Genomic DNA, 20,805 nt, shown 5'->3' with positions numbered 1-20,805 from the left:
TCAATAAAGTATACAATAAATACAATAATTAAATCAATATACACCATTTTTAGTATGGACTATCTAAATTGACAGCATCTTCAGCAGTGTTATTACGTGTTGGTGACCTTACACCTAATAGTCTATTACAAAGAAAAATCCTACTGCGAAAATGTCTTTCTAAATGTCTGCATGAATTTCAGCTACTTGTCTCCAGGCTTGATGGACTAGTGGCAGAGGAGATGAATCATCATTCATTAAAAGTTGAACATACTTCTATTGACCAAACATATGTGTTGAACTTTAATTATACCATTCACTCCCGGTGTTCTCCTTAGTGGAAGAACTAGACAGTTGTACTCGAGATTACCGTTACTGGACTCATAATACGCTATTGCAATGTTAAGAAATGTCGTTGTAGAGTACAATCTCAGCGGTGCATCCAACCAGTGAATATATGGTGCAGGTCCCTTGTTATACGAACCAATTCTAAACATGACTGCATTTAGCGACTCTGCTGATAAGTACAAACGTAGGTATTGCGGTCTGTGCACTCGCATTTCCATAAACATTACTCGGCGTAGAAACGGCCATGCCTCTTCGCCTCCCAACTCTGTGACGGCAACAACTCTAAATCCACAGTTTTCATCACCCATAACATCAATCTAATCAAATAAGTATGGTGGAAGAATATGTGAAATATATTGCGGCCAACAAAAAAGTGAAAAATCACTACCAAGTGAATCATCTGTAAGAAAAAACACTTACAATAACTTCTAATAAACTAATTTGAAGAATAGAGGAGATAAACAAATACCAGATAAGTTGAAACTAAAGTTAATTCCAACGGACTATTGAGTTGAATGACCACTTAATCTCCCGCGTGATGAAGATCTCGATCCACGACCCTTAGAGAACGATCGGTTGTACTCAAAGGCGCTTTTATTCCTCCTGAATGTTTTGCATGTTGTTGGTCTTCCCCTTCTTGGTGGACTTGCATGTGCCTCAGGTATATCGGTACCATCCAAGTGTAATTCATCTTCAAGGACTTGAGACATGCGTTGTAAAATTGCGGGATCTGCTTTAAGCACTTCATCAATCAACGATTGGAAATACTCTTTATCATCAGCATTTGCATGTCTTACTTCTTCATTCAACTTTTGCCTTTATGTACGTAAGGGTCTTCCAAAATGGATGTATGTTATCCAAATACAAAGAACCTTGTGACTTGATCGATAAACAAAAGTAACAAGCATAGGGTAATACATGGGTTCTCTGAAGTGCACAACCGCATTTGTCAAATGCATAATCACCCAACTCTGACATACGGTTATGCTCAAGCAGTAAAAGTTCCAAGGCATGAATAGATACATGACGATATAATGGTCTCATCCAATTATAATGCAAAGACCTTGAAATAAAATTCATGGATTCCTGCAGCGCTTGTCGAATCTTCGATTGTTGATTAGTAATTTGTGCGTGTGCCCTCTTAAATCGGGTGTTAAAAGAGTTATTAACGCTACCAAGATAGTACTTGAATGACGAGTGTTGGCTTTCAACTCTACTGGTAGTCTGGTTACCCATGTGTGCACAATTATTCGTCCATGCATGCACAAACTTCTCTTTGTGGGGAATCCATGTTCCAACCAAATAACAAACGACCCTTATATTTCTAGTTGACCAAGTAGCCACAATCGACCCCCATATATTTTCATTTCGGTGTGGAACAATTAACCAAGGGGTTCCATCTGGTTTGCCTAAATATTTGCCCTTGTTGATTTCTTTTCCCGCCACACAATTTATCTACCATGTTTTCTACGTTGTTTCCAATAATGTTGGGAGACAGAGCACTGCCAAAAATTTCTCTTAATTTCTCCTACACCCAAGAATATTAAACAGCCGCGTCATCCCACATCAGACAAAACGCAACCAAGAAGTTGTGATTGGTTGGCGTCATTCCAATAATTTCACAGAGCGGCCACTTTTGTTTGTTTGTTTTATATGTTGCATCAATCAACACAATATAAGGCCATGTACGAATCATCTGGACGGATGTAGGATTTACAATTAATAGTCGACTCAATTTCCCTTCACTATCCAAATCCAAACCACGTAATTGTGCTCTGTAGCCATATATAAATATTGTTGAAGCGGAGTCATACCATCCATCTCTTCTCTTCTAATTGATTGTCTTACATTGTAATTCTGATTTTATATTAGCAAAAATACCAGGGAAATTTTGTCTATTGAGGTCATGATAAAGGTAGGTTGCATGCCAATTGCACTAAACTCTCGTATAAGTTATCGAATATCTACTGTCAACCTAGTTGCTTTTATATGACCATCTCTACATATTAAAAAGGGTGGTTATGTCTTCCTTTTTCACTAGGACACACCCTCATCTTCTAAGGACTTTCTCCTGATTTACGACTATTTCCTACAATCATAAATTTACACCCACATGCTCTACTTCTAGAACCGGGTCAAGCAACATTATCTAAGTTATGCAATTCACCTCTTCGATGACATCGTAAGTACAAACTAACTCTAAAAAGTCCTTCTTTATGTTTATACGAGATAAGTGTAAATTGAAAACCAATTCCTAATGCTATCTCATCGGTTTAAGCATGTAATTCATTAACAAAATCAAATTTTCAATCCGTAACAAATTTAACAGAATAATCTACATTGTCATCTATATTGTCACCTAAGTTTTCAAAGTCTTACAAATGTAAATTAATTTCCAAACATTAATAAATATTAAGTAAATAATAATAATAAAAAAATAATATTAAATAATAAAAATATTAAGTTAATTAGTATAAAATAAACAAAATAAACATACATAGTATAAGCTAAATTAAATAGTTACAAATATTAAGTATAACATAAACATAATAAACATACATTATAAAATACAAAAAATTAATACCAAATATATTAAATTTTATTAAAATAATTTAAATAAACAAGAGGATTAAAATATCAAAAATAAAAATTATGAAAAAGGAGGGAGTCGCGCACGACTGGGCCGCGGATGGGTCGCGCGAAACGTGCGACTGTACCGCGGTCCAGTCGCGCATTTCAAGTGACCCACCCGCAGCCCAATCGCGCGTTTCACACGATCCAATCACAGTCCACTCGCACGGGACTGCCTCCCCCTATTATTATTTTTTCAAAAAAATTTGAATTGATCTTGAAGTTTACCGATATTCATGCTCATTTTCTTTGGCCATTATGAATTTATTTTTGGTTTTAGCTTATTTTACTTTAGTGAGTATTTGAAGATAGTTTTTAGAAAAATGTTAAAGATTAAAGACTTAAAAGATAATCAGAAACAATCTTAAAAATTCAATAAAAAAGATGGCCACGAAATAAGAAGACCGGGAAATTTAATAATACCCAAAACTAAAATCACGAAAATAAAGTAAAACTCAAGAAACCTTCGAACACAAGACCATCAACTTCATCGTCTTCGCTTCTCTTCTATTCTCGATCTCTCTCCCGCATTTTACACTTTTTTCTTTCCCTCTTTTTTTCTCCTTTCTCTCTCCTCCATCCTTACACTTTCACTTCTCCCTTCTCTTTTCTCTCTCCTTTCCGCCATTAATCTATTCTCAAACCTCTTCTCTTTCTCTCTCGTCTCTCTTCAATGACAGTCATGACTCCTGCTCCTATCGACGTACGTGCACTTTCCCTAAACTTGTTCTTCTTGTTCTGTTTCGCTCGTAATTGGCTCTTCGTATGCGAAAATGCAGCTTTGATTTCGGATGAGTGTACATAATGCTGTTTTTCGAGGTTTATTTGAATCGAATTCTGATTGCGGTGTTTTCTAGGGCTTGTTTGTACGATGTTTGTCAATTTAATTGAATTTGAGTGGTTCTGATTATAGATTAGCTGTAGAGGTGTTTTATAGGGTGCTTTTTTTAAATTTAACGTGGATCGGATTGGTGTTTTGCAGCAAGAAGGTGATGGGATGCTTTTGCGAAAGTGCAGCTTTGATTTCGAATGAGTATACGTGTTTTTGTTTTAGGAGATTTATTTGAATTGAGTTTTGATTTGCGGTGTTTTCTAGGCTTGTTTGTATAACGTCTTGTTAAACTGATGGAATTGGAGTGGTTCTGATTTAGATTAGTTGTTGAGTTGTTTTCTAGGGTTTTTCAATGTGATGTGGATCGGATTGGTGTTTTGCAGCAAGTAGATGATGAGGTCCTTGTTCCGCATTCTGATATAGTTGATAATTGGTTTTGATGTGCAAAAATGCAGCTTTATTTGGAAGGAGTATACGTATTTTTGTTTTTTGAGGTTTTTTTGAATTGAATTTTGATTTGCTGTGTTTTCAAACTGATTGAATAAGAGTCATTCTGATTTAGCTGGTGTTTTCTAGTTGTTTTCAATGTAACGTGGGTTGGATTGGTGTTTTGCAGCAAGAAGATGATGAGATGCTTGTTCCACATTCTGATATAGCTGATAATCATCAACCTATGGAAGGTTTGGTTTGATAATTTGTTGCATTTTCTGCCTTTATTGTTGACAGTTGGTTTGATTTTTTTTTTTTTTGAATTTTGTTAGTGTGCTAATCACGTTGCTTAAGCTTTTGATTTGGATGTATTCTATTGTTTTGTGCTGTAGTTGTTGCACAAGCTGAACCTGCTAATAACAATAATAATGCCGAGAATCAGCCTGTGGAAGATCCTCCCTCGTCGAGGTTTACTTGGAAAATTGACAATTTCTCGAGGTTGAATGCTAAGAAGCATTATTCAGATGTGTTTGTCGTTGGCGGGTTTAAATGGTAGTGTAAATATTTGATTTTAGTTTTATGGTTTTCTTTATGGCATAAATGGAAATGTTAAGGGCGGTTAGTTGATATAGAATGTATGTTGCAGGAGGATACTTATATTTCCAAAAGGGAACAATGTGGATTACTTGTCTATGTATCTGGACGTTGCTGATTCTCAGACTTTGCCTTATGGGTGGAGTAGGTATGCACAGTTCAGCTTAGCTGTGGTCAATCAAATTCATAACAAGTATTCCGTGAGAAAAGGTATATTCTTCAGTAATTGGCAAATGCTTTTGTCTGCCTTTTTCCCTTCCATTTGAAGGCTGTATTAAGTATAAGTAAGAACTCAGATGTCTGATTGGATTCACTTTATTGATCAATGCCGGAAATTATGCATGGATTACAATTGGTGTTGTAAACTTTTTGATTCAAACACAGCCTACATCAAAGTTGCTTTGGATTTTATGGGAGTGTTGGTTTAATATGTTTTACAGATTTTTTTCGTTTATGTTATGTTTACATGTTTACATGTTGAAAATGGATAATTATATGGCTTAGTTTAAGTTTGAAGAAGATACAGTGCGAGTATACTGCTAATGTGTTACACCTCCATTGTTATATATAAGCTTTGAGTGCTGTTTTATGATTATTACAATGTTATTCTTGGCACAGGTTTTAAGGTCAATTATGTTTTAAGGTCAATAGAATTAAATTTTGAAGTTTTGTCCTTTTTTGGGTTCCCCCTACAACTTAATGTTTGTTATGGATAACATTGATTTGCCAAAGCAGAAGTATGGGTCTTTTGATGGTTGTAGAGTACTGATTTTATGGAAAGTGATATCCTACTCTTATTTGGCTATTTTTTAGCCTTTTAGCATACCAGTGTGACTCTTTATTCTGCATGCAATTTATTCTTTTGTAAATCTGCAGATACTCAGCATCAGTTTAATGCTAGGGAATGTGATTGGGGGTTTACATCATTTATGCCTTTAAGTGAATTATATGATCCTAGCAGAGGATATCTTGTTAATGATACCGTTGTCGTGGAAGCTGAGGTTGCTGTTCGCAAGATTGTGGACTACTGGTCCTATGATTCCAAAAAAGAGACTGGATACGTTGGATTGAAGAACCAGGGAGCTACATGTTATATGAATTCTCTTCTTCAGACACTATTTCACATTCCGTATTTCAGGAAGGTCAGTTATAGCTACAGCTAGTTAGTGCAACTTATAATCTGGAGTGCTAATATTTCGTTTGCATTTGTTTTATAGGCCGTGTATCATATGCCCACTACCGAAAATGATATGCCGTCTGCAAGCATTCCTCTGGCTCTTCAAAGTTTATTTTACAAGCTTCAATACAGTGACAGTAGTGTGGCAACGAAAGAATTGACCAAGTCATTTGGATGGGATACTTACGATTCATTCATGCAACATGATGTACAAGAGCTTAATAGAGTCCTTTGCGAAAAGCTTGAAGACAAAATGAAGGTGGTGTTTTGTTTCTCATCATATTGGTGCAGGGACATTAGGCATATTAGCCCGTCTATTCCATACAACATCACATTAGTGGCACTATATCCAATATATTCCATCATGATTATAATTTGTTCTTATTGCTCATCTGTAGAGCTTGAAATTTATGAACATTTTTATTATAGGGTACTGTTGTTGAGGGCACTATTCAGAAACTGTTTGAAGGGCATCATATGAATTATATTGAATGCGTAAATGTGGATTACAAATCAACACGGAAGGAGTCCTATTATGGTAGGCAAATCAACTACTGAATGCGTTAACAGTAGATATCTCTTATGTGATCTAATATAATTGCATAATCTGTCACAGACCTTCAACTTGATGTTAAAGGTTGTCGGGATGTTTATGCTTCATTTGATAAATATGTGGAAGTTGAACGTTTGGAGGGTGATAACAAGTATCATGCTGAGCAGTATGGTTTACAGGTTAGTGTCCTGTTGCAGAATCTTTGCTCATTACAATTTAGGGGGCTGTACAATATGTGATATGTCTTTGATAGCTATTTTATTACTTGTTTGACCTTATATTTCCGCATTTCTTTTTGGGCTGAGACCTCTCACCCTTAGCCTTGATATTTTTTCGAATGTATTTTTAGTGTACAAATAGTTGTTTGTGAATTTAATTGTTTGTTGTTTTGACTTTGCCAATTTCAGGATGCTAGGAAGGGTGTTTTATTCATTGATTTCCCCCCAGTTCTGCAATTGCAGCTCAAACGATTTGAGTATGATTTTATGCGTGATACTATGGTGAAGGTTGGTCATAATAGTCCTTTTTATCTAGTGTTTTAACTTTGATATGTGATAAGATTTTATGTTTTGGATGGTATTGTTGCATGTAATGAAGTTGAGCACTTTATTCAATGTTTTTCGATACAATAATATGATCTTTGCTATGGTTATATCATTATTGTTGTGATGCCGTATCGTGCCATTTTTTATCTGCAATGAGTTGCCAGAAACTGGAAACATCCCACCAAATCTCGTTATAGAACCTTCGTTATCGAAACTCTAGATCAACGTTTTCGAAAATACATTTGGCAAATGTTTTATTTTTCGTGCCCAAAACCATATATAGTACCAAAGCCCTTCTTTTTTTTTTTTTTGTTTTCTGTTTTCCTCGTCTTTTCTTTTTAGTCATTTTCTTTTCACACCCTTTTTTTCCTTTTTTTTTTGTTGTAAAATAAAATTGTACGTTTCATTTAGTTTCAAAACTCTAAATTTAATGTTTTTGTTTCCGTTTCCATTTTTCGTATTGGATCAAAACTACTTTCAGGTACATTGGTCTTTCCCATTTGACCTTTTTCTTTGTTGGAAGGATTAGGGCTAGCTCATAACTATCAAAAGTAATTTACTAATCGTTTAGAAAATGAGCAAGGGAAAGGGAAATTATAGGGTATGAGCGAGTTGAGCTTGGCAAAAAGACTTACATAATAAAGATATTTCACCTAAAAGATTTAGCGTGCAGTACAATCTTTTCCTGTAACTTGAAAGGTAGTATTTGTCTTTTCTATGCATTTATTGGTTTCGATTACACTACAAATATTTTATTATATTTTTTCAAAAACTTCTTAAGTTATGGGTAGCTTAAAAAAATAGTCTTAGTGAAGTAACAGTAAAATAGATGTGACTGTACTGTTTGTACAACTACACTTAAGCTTTAATAGCCGAGTGCTAATTTAATATTTAAATTCTTCAAGAATAAGTCCCTGACTCCTGAGTCCTTAAAGTAGAAGTGGACGATTCTGATATAGATTCATACCCATGTTAGACACGTGTACCCAATTCCGAACATCACAAACATTGATTATGATTTATGACACAATATCTGTCTTGCTGACTTGCTGACTTGCTGTACTGAATTCAAGTTTACCACGTAAGGATTGTTGTGTTTGGTTGGCAAGTTTTTGATTGAAAATATTGCATTGATTTATCACACCAGTGTAGCCAGGATCGAAGGTTTGACAGCCGTACCGCTATCTAGATCGTTTGATCCCAATCGCGGGTCATTTGCGATCATGATCGCTCGGGGACACGATCTGGTACGTTATGTCACTCAATCCAATATCAGCCTTAAAACGCAGTCAAGTAGCAAGAAAAATGAAGAGAAAGAAGAAAAAAAGAGAAGAAGGAGAAAAGAAAAGTAAAAGTAAAAGAGAGAAATAGGGAAAGAGAAAAGAAAAAAAATACCATTAATGTGTATTGAAATCAGCATCAATGGAGAAATTGTGACTTTCGTTGATGAAGATGAACCCAAACAGTTAAGCCGACATCAATTTAGTTTCTTAGGGTTCTATTCTTTTATTTATAATATAATATAAGTAGTGTTAGGTTTTTGGGCGTTTGGGCTACTAAAGTTTAAAGCTCGTTTTCAAATTAAAATTTTAAAACTTAGTCTTTTACAAATGAAACTAAACTTGAGTTATATTCTATCCTTCTCTTTTTCTTTTTTTCCTTCTTATTTTTTTCACTTGTAAATTATCGTACATTTAAGGTAGAAAGTACTTCATTCTAATGTAATCGACCCAAAATTGTACCTCGATCCGGAATAAATCGTTCCGCGACCCTATAAAACGCGAACCAAAATCGTTTCGAGCTCACCTCAAATTTCTAACACTAGTGAATTGCGACCCCGAGCCCCTTCCACGATCTGAATCGTACCTTGATCCTGGTAACATTGTATCACACCATGAATTAATTGATTTTTAAAAATTTTCTTCAATTCTCTGTTAATCTCTAAAACTGGTTTTGTAATATAAATATGTTGAACCTGTTTGCTTTTTCTTCTTTGCGAATGACAGATTAATGACCGTTATGAATTCCCCCTTGAACTTGATCTTGACCGTGATGATGGGAAATACTTATCACCTGATGCTGATAGAAGTGTCCGTAACCTTTACACACTTCACAGGTATGTGTGTACTTATGCTTGTTATATTGTGATTCTGCTGTTGACTACTGAGAAAATTTGGTGTTGCATTGTTGGATGAGAGTTCATTGAATTCACATCATGGTTGGATATCATTTGATGTATTAGGATCATCCCTCTATAACATTTGGTTCTATGCCGTGTAATGTATTGGGAAACATAATTTCATCTAGTTTCTGCTGCACGACCTTTTCCCTTTGCATTTTAGTTACATGAAATTAAAATTGATGGATTTTATTAGTCTTCAACGTCTTAGCCTTTCTTTTCATAGATATTTGGACTTGGCATTTGATTTCAATATGGTTATAGGGTATTGTCAAAAATTAGTGCTAATTGGTATTGACGTGTTATAGTGTCTGATGATCGAAAGTAATGATACCTTCTAATCTCTATGCAAATATTCTATCTGCAGTGTTTTGGTGCACAGTGGTGGAGTGCATGGTGGACATTACTATGCCTTTATACGACCAACTCTATCCGATCAATGGTATGCATTTGACCTTTTTCTATCGTTGGTAGGGTGACTATGCTTTTGTAATCGATCTTTGTCAATATAACATTTATAAAGTTTCACGTACGTGGATGTGTTGCATCTTGTGCTTTAGAAGGGACATAAATAAAGATAGGGATGAGGTTTCTTTATGGAGAAGTTAGATGTAACTGACCTTCATCTTGATCATTCTAGTGGTCTTCCTCACATGAAAAATACATCAACCTTTTCCTTGGTAATAGTACAAATATTGCGTGCAAAAGTGGATTGTGATTGTATTGTAAAGGTTTTTGAGCTTAACGCGGGTGAAATCTATGCCAAGACAATTGCGAAACTATTTGCATTGACCGCAAAGCCTTATCACTTAAATTGTTGTTTTCGATCTGGTGATCTTAATCAAATTGTCTTTTGGCGGTGGCTTTTTTTTATATTCAATCATTTAAAATTGTGTTGATGCAACCTTGAGATTTTGCTTTTATGGTATTATTAAAATTAACTTATTCATAAACCAATGACAAACCTTGTTCTTGTCATGCTTATGTCATTGTTCATGGGGATATATTAGGTGAAAGAAGTGGAAGGTAAACATGATATATTAGGAAAATCATCAAGTCGGAATATGTTCTATTCACATATGACATATCATTATATCGGTGTGCATAAAGCATTAATGATCATTAAGTATTACTGAATGGTCCATACCATCATTTAGCATTTGATTGGAACTTTAGAGTTAGTTAATTGCTAGTTTTGTAGCGTTGTTGGATATGATTATAACCTATGTTACTTGGACTCGGGTACTATTGTCGGATACTGGTACATTTCCAAGTATTTTATGTTTTAAATAGAATAAGTGTCATACCAATGTCCGTGCATCAAGGATCGGACACGGGTACACGAAGCAAAATGAAGAGTCCGAGTAACATAGAATTCATAACTAAAGGTGATTACAGAAGGATTTGAAGTAAGTTGTTTTGTTGGCCGTACTGTAACAAAGATCGAAACCGCGTTCTTGCGCTGTGATTAGAATTGTAAACATGAAATCTGATCTAAGGTGCTTGAAGAGTAAGGAAATGTTTCATTTCGGACGAAAAAAGAGTAGGTAAACATGACATATGAGGTGAAAAAAGAGAAAGTTAAATATCATATATTAGGAAAAGCTTCAAGTTTCAAAATATGTCCTATTCATGGATTTTGGTATGTATTAACATCAATGAGCTTAGAATTGTTGCTGGCGACTCCACAAAACCTTATGGTTTTGGAAGTTTAGAATTACTTGATTTCTACTTTTGTGGGGATTAAGAAAGTTGTTTACAAAGGATTCTTGAGAATTGAGAATTGGTAAAGGGAGGGGAATGTAAAAACTAGAGGTGACTTATCAAGGTTTTGCATGTGATGTCAGGTCTTAAAACAATGTATGAAGTTATGGTCTTTATGTGCAAATTTATTTGGCTTTTATCCATTTGGAGAAGTGAAGAACACATGCATCCTTCCCCCAGTTTCCATATATGTAGTAACTGATCCCTCTATGAATGAGAGCCATGTCAAGTTCTTGGACAAGTCTTTGTCTATTATGCTAGTTAACGTTTCTTGTTAACGTTTGCAACATCGGGAGGCTAGTGTTTGGTATTAGGTGGAAGCAACTTTTCTCAGGTTGTCTATCTAGTAGAAGTCAATGTTTAAATAGACAGACTTGGAAAGCATGCAAGGCTTTATTTTCTCATGTGTGTTGTTTTACTATTACTAGTAATACTGATGTACTGCATCTTTGTTTTGGATTCCTCATACGCGCTCCAGCTTTGGCAGCTTTTCTTGTACTTTGGTTGGGTTACAGCCGATTGTGCTTTGGGATGACCTACAGCTGCAGTATTTTGAAGTTTGAAAGGTGAAATAGACATAATTTTTGGTGGCAGGATGTTATTTGTGAAATCAATTGGTTTTGTTTGTTTGTGTGAAATGATAGAATTTCACATTGCGGGTTTTCTTTTATTACTTTATTGGAACATGTAGTACATCCAGCTTTTTCATTGTGCTTGCTATCTTTTGAGGCTTTCCCTACTGCGACTTTGTTAGAATGTTTCTGTAGCTACAAATTTATAAATATTTGCCGTTACTTATCGCATATTTTCTCTAGCCAAGGCTCAACCCTTTACCCACCCTGGAGAAAAAGAATATTCTCATAAAAAGGCTGCACAAAGTTTATCGCTACAAAGAATTGAAGTTCAAATTAGTGGCGGATCATTATTTATGCAGAATCTATTTCTTCGGGAAATTGGTGCATCTTTTTGCTTTTCTCTCTGCTACTTCCTGGAGTACTCACTAATTATTAGTGTTTCCACTTTTGTACTACTGATTGATTGACATCTGTCACTCAAGTTTCTGCTTTTGTTTTGCATGATCTATGTCAGCTAGTTTATTAATTTTTTTGGCATTTAAAAGATTGTTAATAACCAAATGAAAGAGTGCACAATCAAGAGGAGCTAACCCCATTTTTTGATCAAAAACCTATGCACAGCCAGCCCATGCAGTAGCATCAGTATGAAGACAATGGCTACCTGTGTTTATGATTATGTAGAATATGATAATGTGCTATAAACAGGGGTTTCCTATATGACTAAGAAATTAAAGATGACGATGATGAGCTCCAAAAAGCACAGTGCTAAAATGCGGTTCTTGATGCAGTCTTGGTATCAGATTTCATGATGTTTTGCAGTTATAGTAGCCAATAATTTGTTCGTGGCAAACTAAAAAAAACCTTCACTATACGGTCGCGATATGGTGATAAGGGTGATATTTTGGACAATGCTAAAACTTTTTTATTTTTTTAGTAATCTGATAAGATTACAAGGAGCAAGATAGATATCTACTCTGACCTAGTGACAATTAAGATAAACAGTAGTACATGCTTTTTGAGAGGCTAGTAAACTCCCAAATGAACCAATACGAATATACATCACATTTTTTATAATTGTTCCTCTTCCTAGTGCTTCATCTATACTATTGTTATAGAAGTATTTATAAGATGCCTTTTCCTCTGACTAACTCTTATTCCTTTTTCTTCAAGGCTATTCTCTAACAAACTCCACTGTAATTCCTAGTCTATCTTTTAACAGTCAATTCATTGCCAATATACTCATAAACACTTCATGATGTTTATAGGTACAAGTTTGATGATGAACGGGTTACAAAGGAAGACTTGAAGAGAGCTTTGGAGGAGCAGTACGGTGGTGAAGAGGAGGTATGCTTTATTTGGGATTATGTGATTTATGTATGTTCAGTGAATTTATACATTATACACTGTTGTTGTTTAATGTACAGTTACCACAGACAAATCCTGGTTTCAACAACACTCCCTTCAAATTCACAAAATATTCAAATGCATATATGCTTGTTTATATTCGTGAAAGCGACAAAGATAAGATCATGTGTAATGTGGATGAAAAGGACATTGCAGAGCATCTCAGGGTGAGATTATCGGTGCAATTATATATTTTTTTTCTTCTAGATGCAAGAAATAATTTTTTTTCTTGTGCAGGAACGTTTAAAGAGAGAGCAAGAAGAGAAAGAGCATAAGAAGAAGGAAAAGGCAGAAGCACACCTTTATACCATTATAAAGGTCACCACTTATATAGATATATTTTCTGTGGAAGTAGTCATGGGCAAGCGTTTCTTGCCTTTCTTAGTATGTGTGTTCTGATTCTAACTTCCCATTTGTAGGTTGCACGAGATGATGACCTAGCCGAACAGATAGGAAAGGACATCTTTTTTGATCTTGTAGACCATGACAAAGTTAAATCTTTTCGTATTCAGAAGCAGATGCCGTTTAACCTTTTCAAGGTATTACGTTCATGCATCCTTTATTTGTATCCTCCAATTACCTGTTTTTCGATCAATGTTATTTTTCCAGGTCTTGTTTATTTTCTTAACTGAAGTAATTTGTTGATTACTAAAATGGCTTGAGCCACTGGTGCTTTTGTGATCTGCTTGCTATATAATCTGAGTATTATGATGGGTAGTATAGTGCTACTGTTGTGGTATGCTTGTAAAATACGTACTTCTTGGAGTGTGGACAAGGAGATGAGTTTGCAGGAACATGTAGTACTTGATAGAAGTAAACAGAGCACATGCTCTTTGTGGAAGACCTCAGGAGAGATTTTTTGTTCACACAAATGTTACCGTACTATCGTCTTTTTTTTGGCTGTGGTATTATTGTTGGAATGTGCACCGTCTTTTAATGTTTCCTGGATAATCCTAAGACTTTTTCCTGGGGAGGATACTAGGAATGATTAACAATAAATTTTTTTTCGTCTTTTTTCATTTATTAAGGAGATGTGTGGCTCCAGTGTCTAACATGCTATCTTTTAGGTTATAGAGCTGTAAATGGTCTACTTAGTAAATTGAAGTCACTTTTTGCTCTAAACTTTTACTTTTCTACTTAGCAGTTGAATTAGGCAATGAGTTTATTTGGCTTTAACATATGGTTGTTTCATGAATGTGTTATCACAGGAGGAAGTTGCAAAAGAATTTGGCATCCCAGTACAATTTCAGCGATATTGGCTATGGGCAAAGCGTCAAAATCACACGTATCGACCAAATCGACCGTTGACACCTTTGGAAGAAACCCAATCTGTATGTTTCCAGTTCCAACATTTTGCAATTGTATTTCTGTGAAATGATTTGATTACTTCTATGGAAGAATTGGTTTTTTTTTGTTTCCTATTGAAATTCTATAAATAATTAATAAGTCGAGTTTTTGGTTGTTTCACATCCTCCTTTGGTGAATCTCGTGGTTATTACTCCTTTATATTGTAGGTTGGACAACTAAGGGAAGTATCTAATAAAGTTCATAACGCAGAACTCAAACTATTCTTGGAAATCGAGCTTGGAGTCGTAAGTTTTTCTGGCTTAAAGAGCATTAATTATTGATTATGGGATGAAAAATAGATGGTTTGCTATAGTATTGAGATTTGTTCAATTATATAGGATTTACGACCTATTCTGCCTCCAGAGAAGACAAAGGATGAGATTCTGTTGTTCTTTAAGCATTATGATCCCGAGAAAGAAGAGCTCCAGTAACAATCTATACTTCTTAGAGGGCTTTCTATTTGATTGTGTTAACTGTATTGTATGACTTGGCCTATTGTCATTTCAGCTTTGTAGGAAGACTTTTCGTCAAGGCCAATGGTAAACCTGGAGAAATTATAGGAAAGTTAAAGGAAATGGCTGGCTATGCTCCTGAAGAAGAAATCGAATTATATGAGGTCAGAAGTGTTCAACAAAAGTTCAGTTTCTTTTTGTTTGACGTTTGTTGTAACATGCAGTTTTTTAATGTTTGTTCTTGTTTTCTTGGAAAATCCTGCTAGAATGCGATCTATTATGCGGCGGATTCTACTATTTAAGATTTTCTATTTTTAAATAAACAAATTAATGCCAGCGCTTGCTTTCCTTACTCCCTCTTATTCCTACTTTTTCCCATTTCAAATACGACACTATTTATCGATTACTCTTAGTATTTACATCTAAATCTATAAGTTAAAACACATTCAAGTAAGTTCATGTTTGATTAATCTCAATGTAAATTATTAATAGAACTTATTATAATTTTTTAATATGTACAATTAGAGATATTAAGGATTGAATTAGTGCATTAGCAGTGTGCAATCCCAAATGGGAAGAATAGTTAGGATAGGAAGGAGTTTTTCTCTTCCTTGTTCATTAATATGGTACTTTTCCCTTCAGGAAATCAAGTTTGAACCAACTGTTATGTGTGAACATATTGACCGAAAGCTCACATTTCGGGTTAGCCAGGTAATGTGTGCAAAATGCTTTATTTATTCTGTTACTTCACGTGTTGCCTTTACTTACATTTCAATTTCTGCTCATCAGCTAGAAGACGGGGATATTGTGTGTTTCCAGAAAGTCCTTCCAGCTGAAACTGTAGAAAGATGCCGTTATCCAGATGTTCCCTCGTTCTTGGATTATGTGCACAATCGGCAAGTATGTTAACTTCTTAAATAATGAATGAAACATTCTTTCAGCTGCCAACTGGGTTGTCTGTACAAGTTTGGACATGCTGTTTTGGTTGCTATTTTATTACACAAGTGCTTCAGACAGCTAACAGGCTAACAGCTTTTGAGTTTTTTTTGGTATGGGTGTTCCAAAAAGTTCTCAACTTTCCACATAAGAGGTTTTGGTTTGTCCATATAGAGGGAGTTGGCCATCCTGGGCAACTTCTGTATATAGAATCCTTATTTTAGTCAGTGGGTGGTTTTCCCTGGGGTGTGGGGGCATTTTCTTGCATCTGCTAGTGGTCAAAGGGCCATTGCATCTAGCACAGCGATTGAAACCCCTAGATCTGCCATTTTGGCCTTACTGGACTGTCACGGAGCTAAAAAAAAAATAGGGCTTTTAGTAACACAAGTTACGTGAATCAAACGGAAAGTTAGTTGGCTTCCTGTCAGTGTCTTTATATGTTTGGGCCATTTGGGACTGGGGCATTGGTGAATGGAGGGAGTATTTTTTCGGTGCTATGTGTGTTGTAATTTTGTACTTTTGGAGAAAGTTGCTCTCGGCACATCTTCTTGATTGCGTTCACATTTCTACAGGTTGTCCATTTCAGATCACTGGAGAGACCGAAGGAAGATGATTTTTGCTTAGAGTTGTGAGTAATCTTTTGTCACAAACATCTGTTTTTGAAAGCATACCTAGTTTGTATTTTTGGGATTGAGGGATATTTTTCGTGTGAATTTTAACCCTGTTTGCTTTCTTGATGAGCTGTAGATCAAGACTTCATACCTATGATGATGTAGTGGAAAGAGTGGCTCGTCAATTGGGGTTGGATGATCCATCCAAAATTAGGCTTACCTCTCACAACTGTTATTCTCAGCAGCCAAAACCCCAGCCTATAAAGTATCGGGGTGTGGATCATTTGTCAGATATGCTGGTCCACTACAATCAGGTATTGGGTATATGTTCTGGGTATATAGTGCAACTTATAACGTCAACTTGGTCTTTTTCTAACATTGTTATTTGCAGACTTCTGACATACTATACTATGAAGTTCTGGATATAACGTTGCCAGTCTTACAAGGATTGAAAACCTTAAAAGTTGCTTTCCATCACGCGACAAAAGATGAAGTAAGTCTGGAAAGATTTAATTTATTAGTATCTTTTTCGTTTCATTGTGTAAAAGTACTTGTTTGTTCCTTTGTTACCAGGTTACCATTCACACAATCAGACTGCCTAAACAGAGTACAGTGGGGGATGTTCTTAATGATCTGAAAACTAAGGTATTGAATTTGTCTAATATCATGCCCGTTTTTATTTTTATTTTTGCATTCCCTTTTTATTTCTTCTCTGAATTTTTTTTATGCATGCTCGACTGCATGGTGCGTAAATAATTGTTGGGATTACAAAGAATTATTTTTAAGTGTGTTAATATTCTAATCTTTTCACCAGGCTTCTTGGTTTTCTTTATCATTTTTTTTAACTTTTTTGCTTTCCCTGGTTGAGGTTGAACTGTCACATCCCGATGCTGAGCTGAGGCTGCTTGAAGTATTTTATCACAAGATCTATAAGGTATTACCTAATCATTTTATCTGTTTAATTTAGTGTTCTATAAAGACGGAGCTGTAGTTCTCCTTTGACAAAGTAGTTCTCCTTTGACAAAGGAAATAAAATTGTCAATACTTTAGAATTTTTCATGTGTTTATTGTGGATGTGATTTTATTAAAACCTTCTTTTAAATTTTTGTGTACCTTTTGTAGACATTCCCGCCCAGTGAAAAGATTGAGAACATAAATGATCAGTACTGGACGTTACGAGCTGAAGAGGTGAGTTTTTTTTTTTTTTTTTGTAATACATTGGGCATTATACCAATTCCCAACTGACTCTGTTGATGTACAATTTTATTGTGATCTTGCACAAGTGCCATTAAGATAAATTATGTGGCTTTTACGTAATACCTTGGCCATTTTCCCAAATGACCGTCTTGATGTACAATTTTATTGTGATCTTGCATAAGTGCCGTTAAGATAAGTTATATAATAGGAGTAATAAGTTTACATATGGTGGAATTACCCATCTCAGCCAAATATTCTTTTAAATGTCTTTGCAACTCCACTAGACTGGTTGTTAGCTGTAATGCAACTCAGTGTTGTCAAATGCCTGTGGTCTACTTATTATGCTGATAGTTTTTGGTCACCTAATTTTTTAGATTCCTGAAGAAGAAAAGAACTTGGGGTCTCATGACCGGCTTATTCATGTCTACCATTTCACGAAGGAGACAGCTCAGAACCAAATGGTAGGTGCCTTACATGTGAAACTTCTGCCATCTTAAATTCCACTTGCACACACCCACTCCCACCTCCCAATTGTCAACTTTTCATCATGTAAAGCATTCTGGTTCTTCTGATGTTGGATCTTTCAATTCACCCTAAGGAAGTGTTACTCTCTGCGCAGTCAATTCAGAATTTTGGTGAGCCTTTTTTCTTAGTGATTCATGAAGGAGAAACCTTGGCTGAGGTCAAGGTGAGGATACAAAAGAAATTGCAGGTTCCAGATGAAGAATTTTCCAAGGTGCTTATTATTTTGTTTACTTGATTCCCTTTCGTGTTAATATATTCAAATTGAATTCCTTAATATATCGTTTTCCCCATTTTTCTGGCGCTTATAAATTTCGGTCTTTTTCCTATTTGGCCAGTGGAAGTTTGCTTTCCTTTCACTAGGTCGTCCAGAATACCTTCAGGACACTGATGTTGTGTCGAATCGCTTTCAGGTTCTTATCCCTAATCTTTGCTTTATTAAACTATTTTCCATTTTTCCCAGTATATTGAATCTGTCATTTCTTCTGCTATACAGAGAAGGGATGTTTATGGTGCTTGGGAACAGTATCTTGGATTAGAACATGCTGACACAGCTCCTAAAAGAACATATACAGCAAATCAGGTAATATCTTTTTATATTCATTTGGTCTATGTGAGTGCTTGTGAACATGGATCAGTTTAGAAACAACGTCATCAACAATGTAGGCCCTCTCTAGTTTGTGAAGGAACCTGAATTTGGATTGCATTTTTGTTAGCCCATTTTGTTTGGTTATGCATTTTTGTGGTCAGGTTGATCTATTTGAACATTTTATGATACGATGTTCTAGCATTACTTCAATCTATTAGATGTTTTACATGGTCTTATAAACAAATTGTTATATTGTACCTGACTCGTGAATCATTATTGGCTGAATGTGATGTTTAATCACAATAGTATTCATTTCTAAATTCTAGTATTTTGGTTGTATGTGATGCTCAAACACTTAAAAGCAATGTACATGGAAATGTGAAACAGCAAGTTTTGTACAAATAAGAAATTATCGAGACAAAATATAGCTATAAATTCTGGGAAGGGGATGGTTGGGGAAGTGTTTTTAAGGAAGCGGGATGGTGCTAGGGTGGATGGGGTGGGGGAGTGGTGAGTGTTATTTTCTTTTTTGCTTTTTTGTTTTAGCTTTTTTAAAATAAAAATATAAATGATCTAGAACATGACATGTGCCTTTTTTAAAAAAGAGGTAACTTGTTAATATGTAAGTTTTAAAGATGTGATGTAAATGTGATATTTGTAAAGAAAACTTAAAGATGAGACATTTAAAAGATGACCACCTAAAGGTGAGAGTTTTATAAATAAATTTTCCTTTTTATTATGTGATCAATGAACACAATTATGTCAACTGTGATTGTGTTGAAGTTAGTAATGTTACTTAATGTTGCAAGTGTAAATGCAAGGCTTTAAAGTGCTTAAGCAACTTGAAAAATGTTGCCTACTGATTTATTTTCTGGTTTTTATTGCAGAATCGTCATACATACGAGAAGCCTGTAAAAATCTACAATTAGGGTATTTTTGGGGATTGAGTTTTTATTGCATGGGCAGATTCTTGCAAATCTCGAGGATGCTCTGCTTATGTCTGTAAGTTGCTATTGCAGTTCATCAGTCAAAGCAAGCCTCTCACGTAGCAATGCAAGATGCTTCCGTGAGTATAGAACTCGGAGGGCATCGGCAAATATCTAGATTGGATTGTGTTAGCTGTATCATTCTTTCGCGTAGTGTGTATGTGGAAGATTGGTTTTCTGATGTCGAGGAATCTGCTCTCGTCACCACAAGTTCACACAGTACAACCATTGTCAAGCTTTTAACATCTTCAAATTTTCTCATATGAAGTTGGTTTCTATTGTTTGTGTCCTTCGGTGCCTCGCCTCTGTTGTGAGTTTTAGAAAACAGTACATAAATGAGATTTTGTCTTAAGGGATGTATACACATTAACAGAATAGTTGGGGTGCCTGCCATTTTTCCGTTTGCTCACCTCTGTTTATTTAGGCATGTCTAGTAGTTTATGGGGGTTGTGGACTGGTAATCTTATGCTTGTTTGTTATTCAGCTGCCCCCCTTTTTTTCTAATTTTTTGCCGCAGGGATTAAGGGTTTTGGCATTGTCTTAAGGTTTTCCACTTGTGATGTTTATCGGCTACAACCTCAACCATTCATAATCTGTAAAATTTTTACAGTTTATCTGGAGTTTCCAAGGTTTGTAGTCCTGACTGAAGGTGCAATTCTTGTATTGTAATGATATAATAATATTTCATTATTTTGATGTCAGTACCTGATTTTTATTCAGGTAGAGTTTGAAGGTTTGATATTAGCAACCTCATAGTAGTAACATTAGAGAGTTGTTCCTTATAATTTGTAATAACTTGTAGCTCTATGTAGATAAAAAGTATAAAGCCCTCTGCCTTATGATATTGCTATAATTACAAGTTTAGTGTTTTCAAGTGTACCTTTTGGGGATTTTATGATATAAATGTGTAAATCAAATTAAAAGATGAGGTAAATATGTAGATGAGATTAAAGAAAGAATATGAGTTTTGGTTGAAAATACGATTGTAGTTATTCTACGGGGCGGATTTGGAGATGTTCAAAATAGATAAGATAATTTGATTTCTATCTGAATTTATAATTGAATTTGGCTTTAACGTAACTTTAAATTGTATTTAAACTATAAAAATCATTATGGACAAAAGGCATAATTCAAATTGATTTGAAACTTCTAATA

At 35.1% G+C, this 20,805-nt stretch overlaps 1 protein-coding gene across 1 annotated transcript; it reads left to right on the top strand.

Annotated features, from left to right (window-relative positions):
* Positions 1–3,422: 3,422 nt before the first annotated feature.
* On the top strand, positions 3,423–20,791 carry LOC130827864 (ubiquitin C-terminal hydrolase 12-like). The gene is made up of 32 exons (XM_057693739.1): positions 3,423–3,661; positions 4,407–4,470; positions 4,612–4,771; positions 4,866–5,023; positions 5,690–5,955; positions 6,031–6,249; positions 6,420–6,528; positions 6,607–6,722; positions 6,951–7,049; positions 9,095–9,204; positions 9,635–9,709; positions 12,872–12,950; positions 13,031–13,177; positions 13,248–13,328; positions 13,430–13,549; positions 14,219–14,341; positions 14,525–14,602; positions 14,696–14,784; positions 14,865–14,973; positions 15,452–15,520; positions 15,599–15,709; positions 16,318–16,373; positions 16,493–16,670; positions 16,748–16,849; positions 16,930–17,001; positions 17,225–17,290; positions 17,479–17,544; positions 17,928–18,014; positions 18,173–18,289; positions 18,414–18,488; positions 18,572–18,658; positions 19,552–20,791. Exons 1-32 carry the CDS (start codon positions 3,632–3,634, stop codon positions 19,591–19,593), a joined length of 3,360 nt encoding a protein of 1,119 aa, XP_057549722.1. The 5' UTR covers positions 3,423–3,631; the 3' UTR covers positions 19,594–20,791.
* The last annotated feature ends 14 nt before the right edge of the window (positions 20,792–20,805 follow it).

Source organism: Amaranthus tricolor, chromosome 11 (genome assembly GCF_026212465.1).
Source record: "Amaranthus tricolor cultivar Red isolate AtriRed21 chromosome 11, ASM2621246v1, whole genome shotgun sequence".
NCBI classification, from domain to species: Eukaryota; Viridiplantae; Streptophyta; class Magnoliopsida; order Caryophyllales; family Amaranthaceae; genus Amaranthus; species Amaranthus tricolor.
Note: the sequence above shows the minus strand (reverse complement) of the source record. Positions and strands in the feature narration are given on the sequence as shown.

Bases quoted from the DNA above. Each gene is read 5' to 3' on its own strand.
- LOC130827864 (XM_057693739.1), top strand. From the start codon at position 3,632: ATGACAGTCATGACTCCTGCTCCTATCGAC. The intron at 4,471-4,611 runs GTTTGGTTTGAT...TTTGTGCTGTAG, and splicing joins TAATCATCAACCTATGGAAG to TTGTTGCACAAGCTGAACCT. The intron at 13,550-14,218 runs GTATTACGTTCA...GTGTTATCACAG, and splicing joins TGCCGTTTAACCTTTTCAAG to GAGGAAGTTGCAAAAGAATT.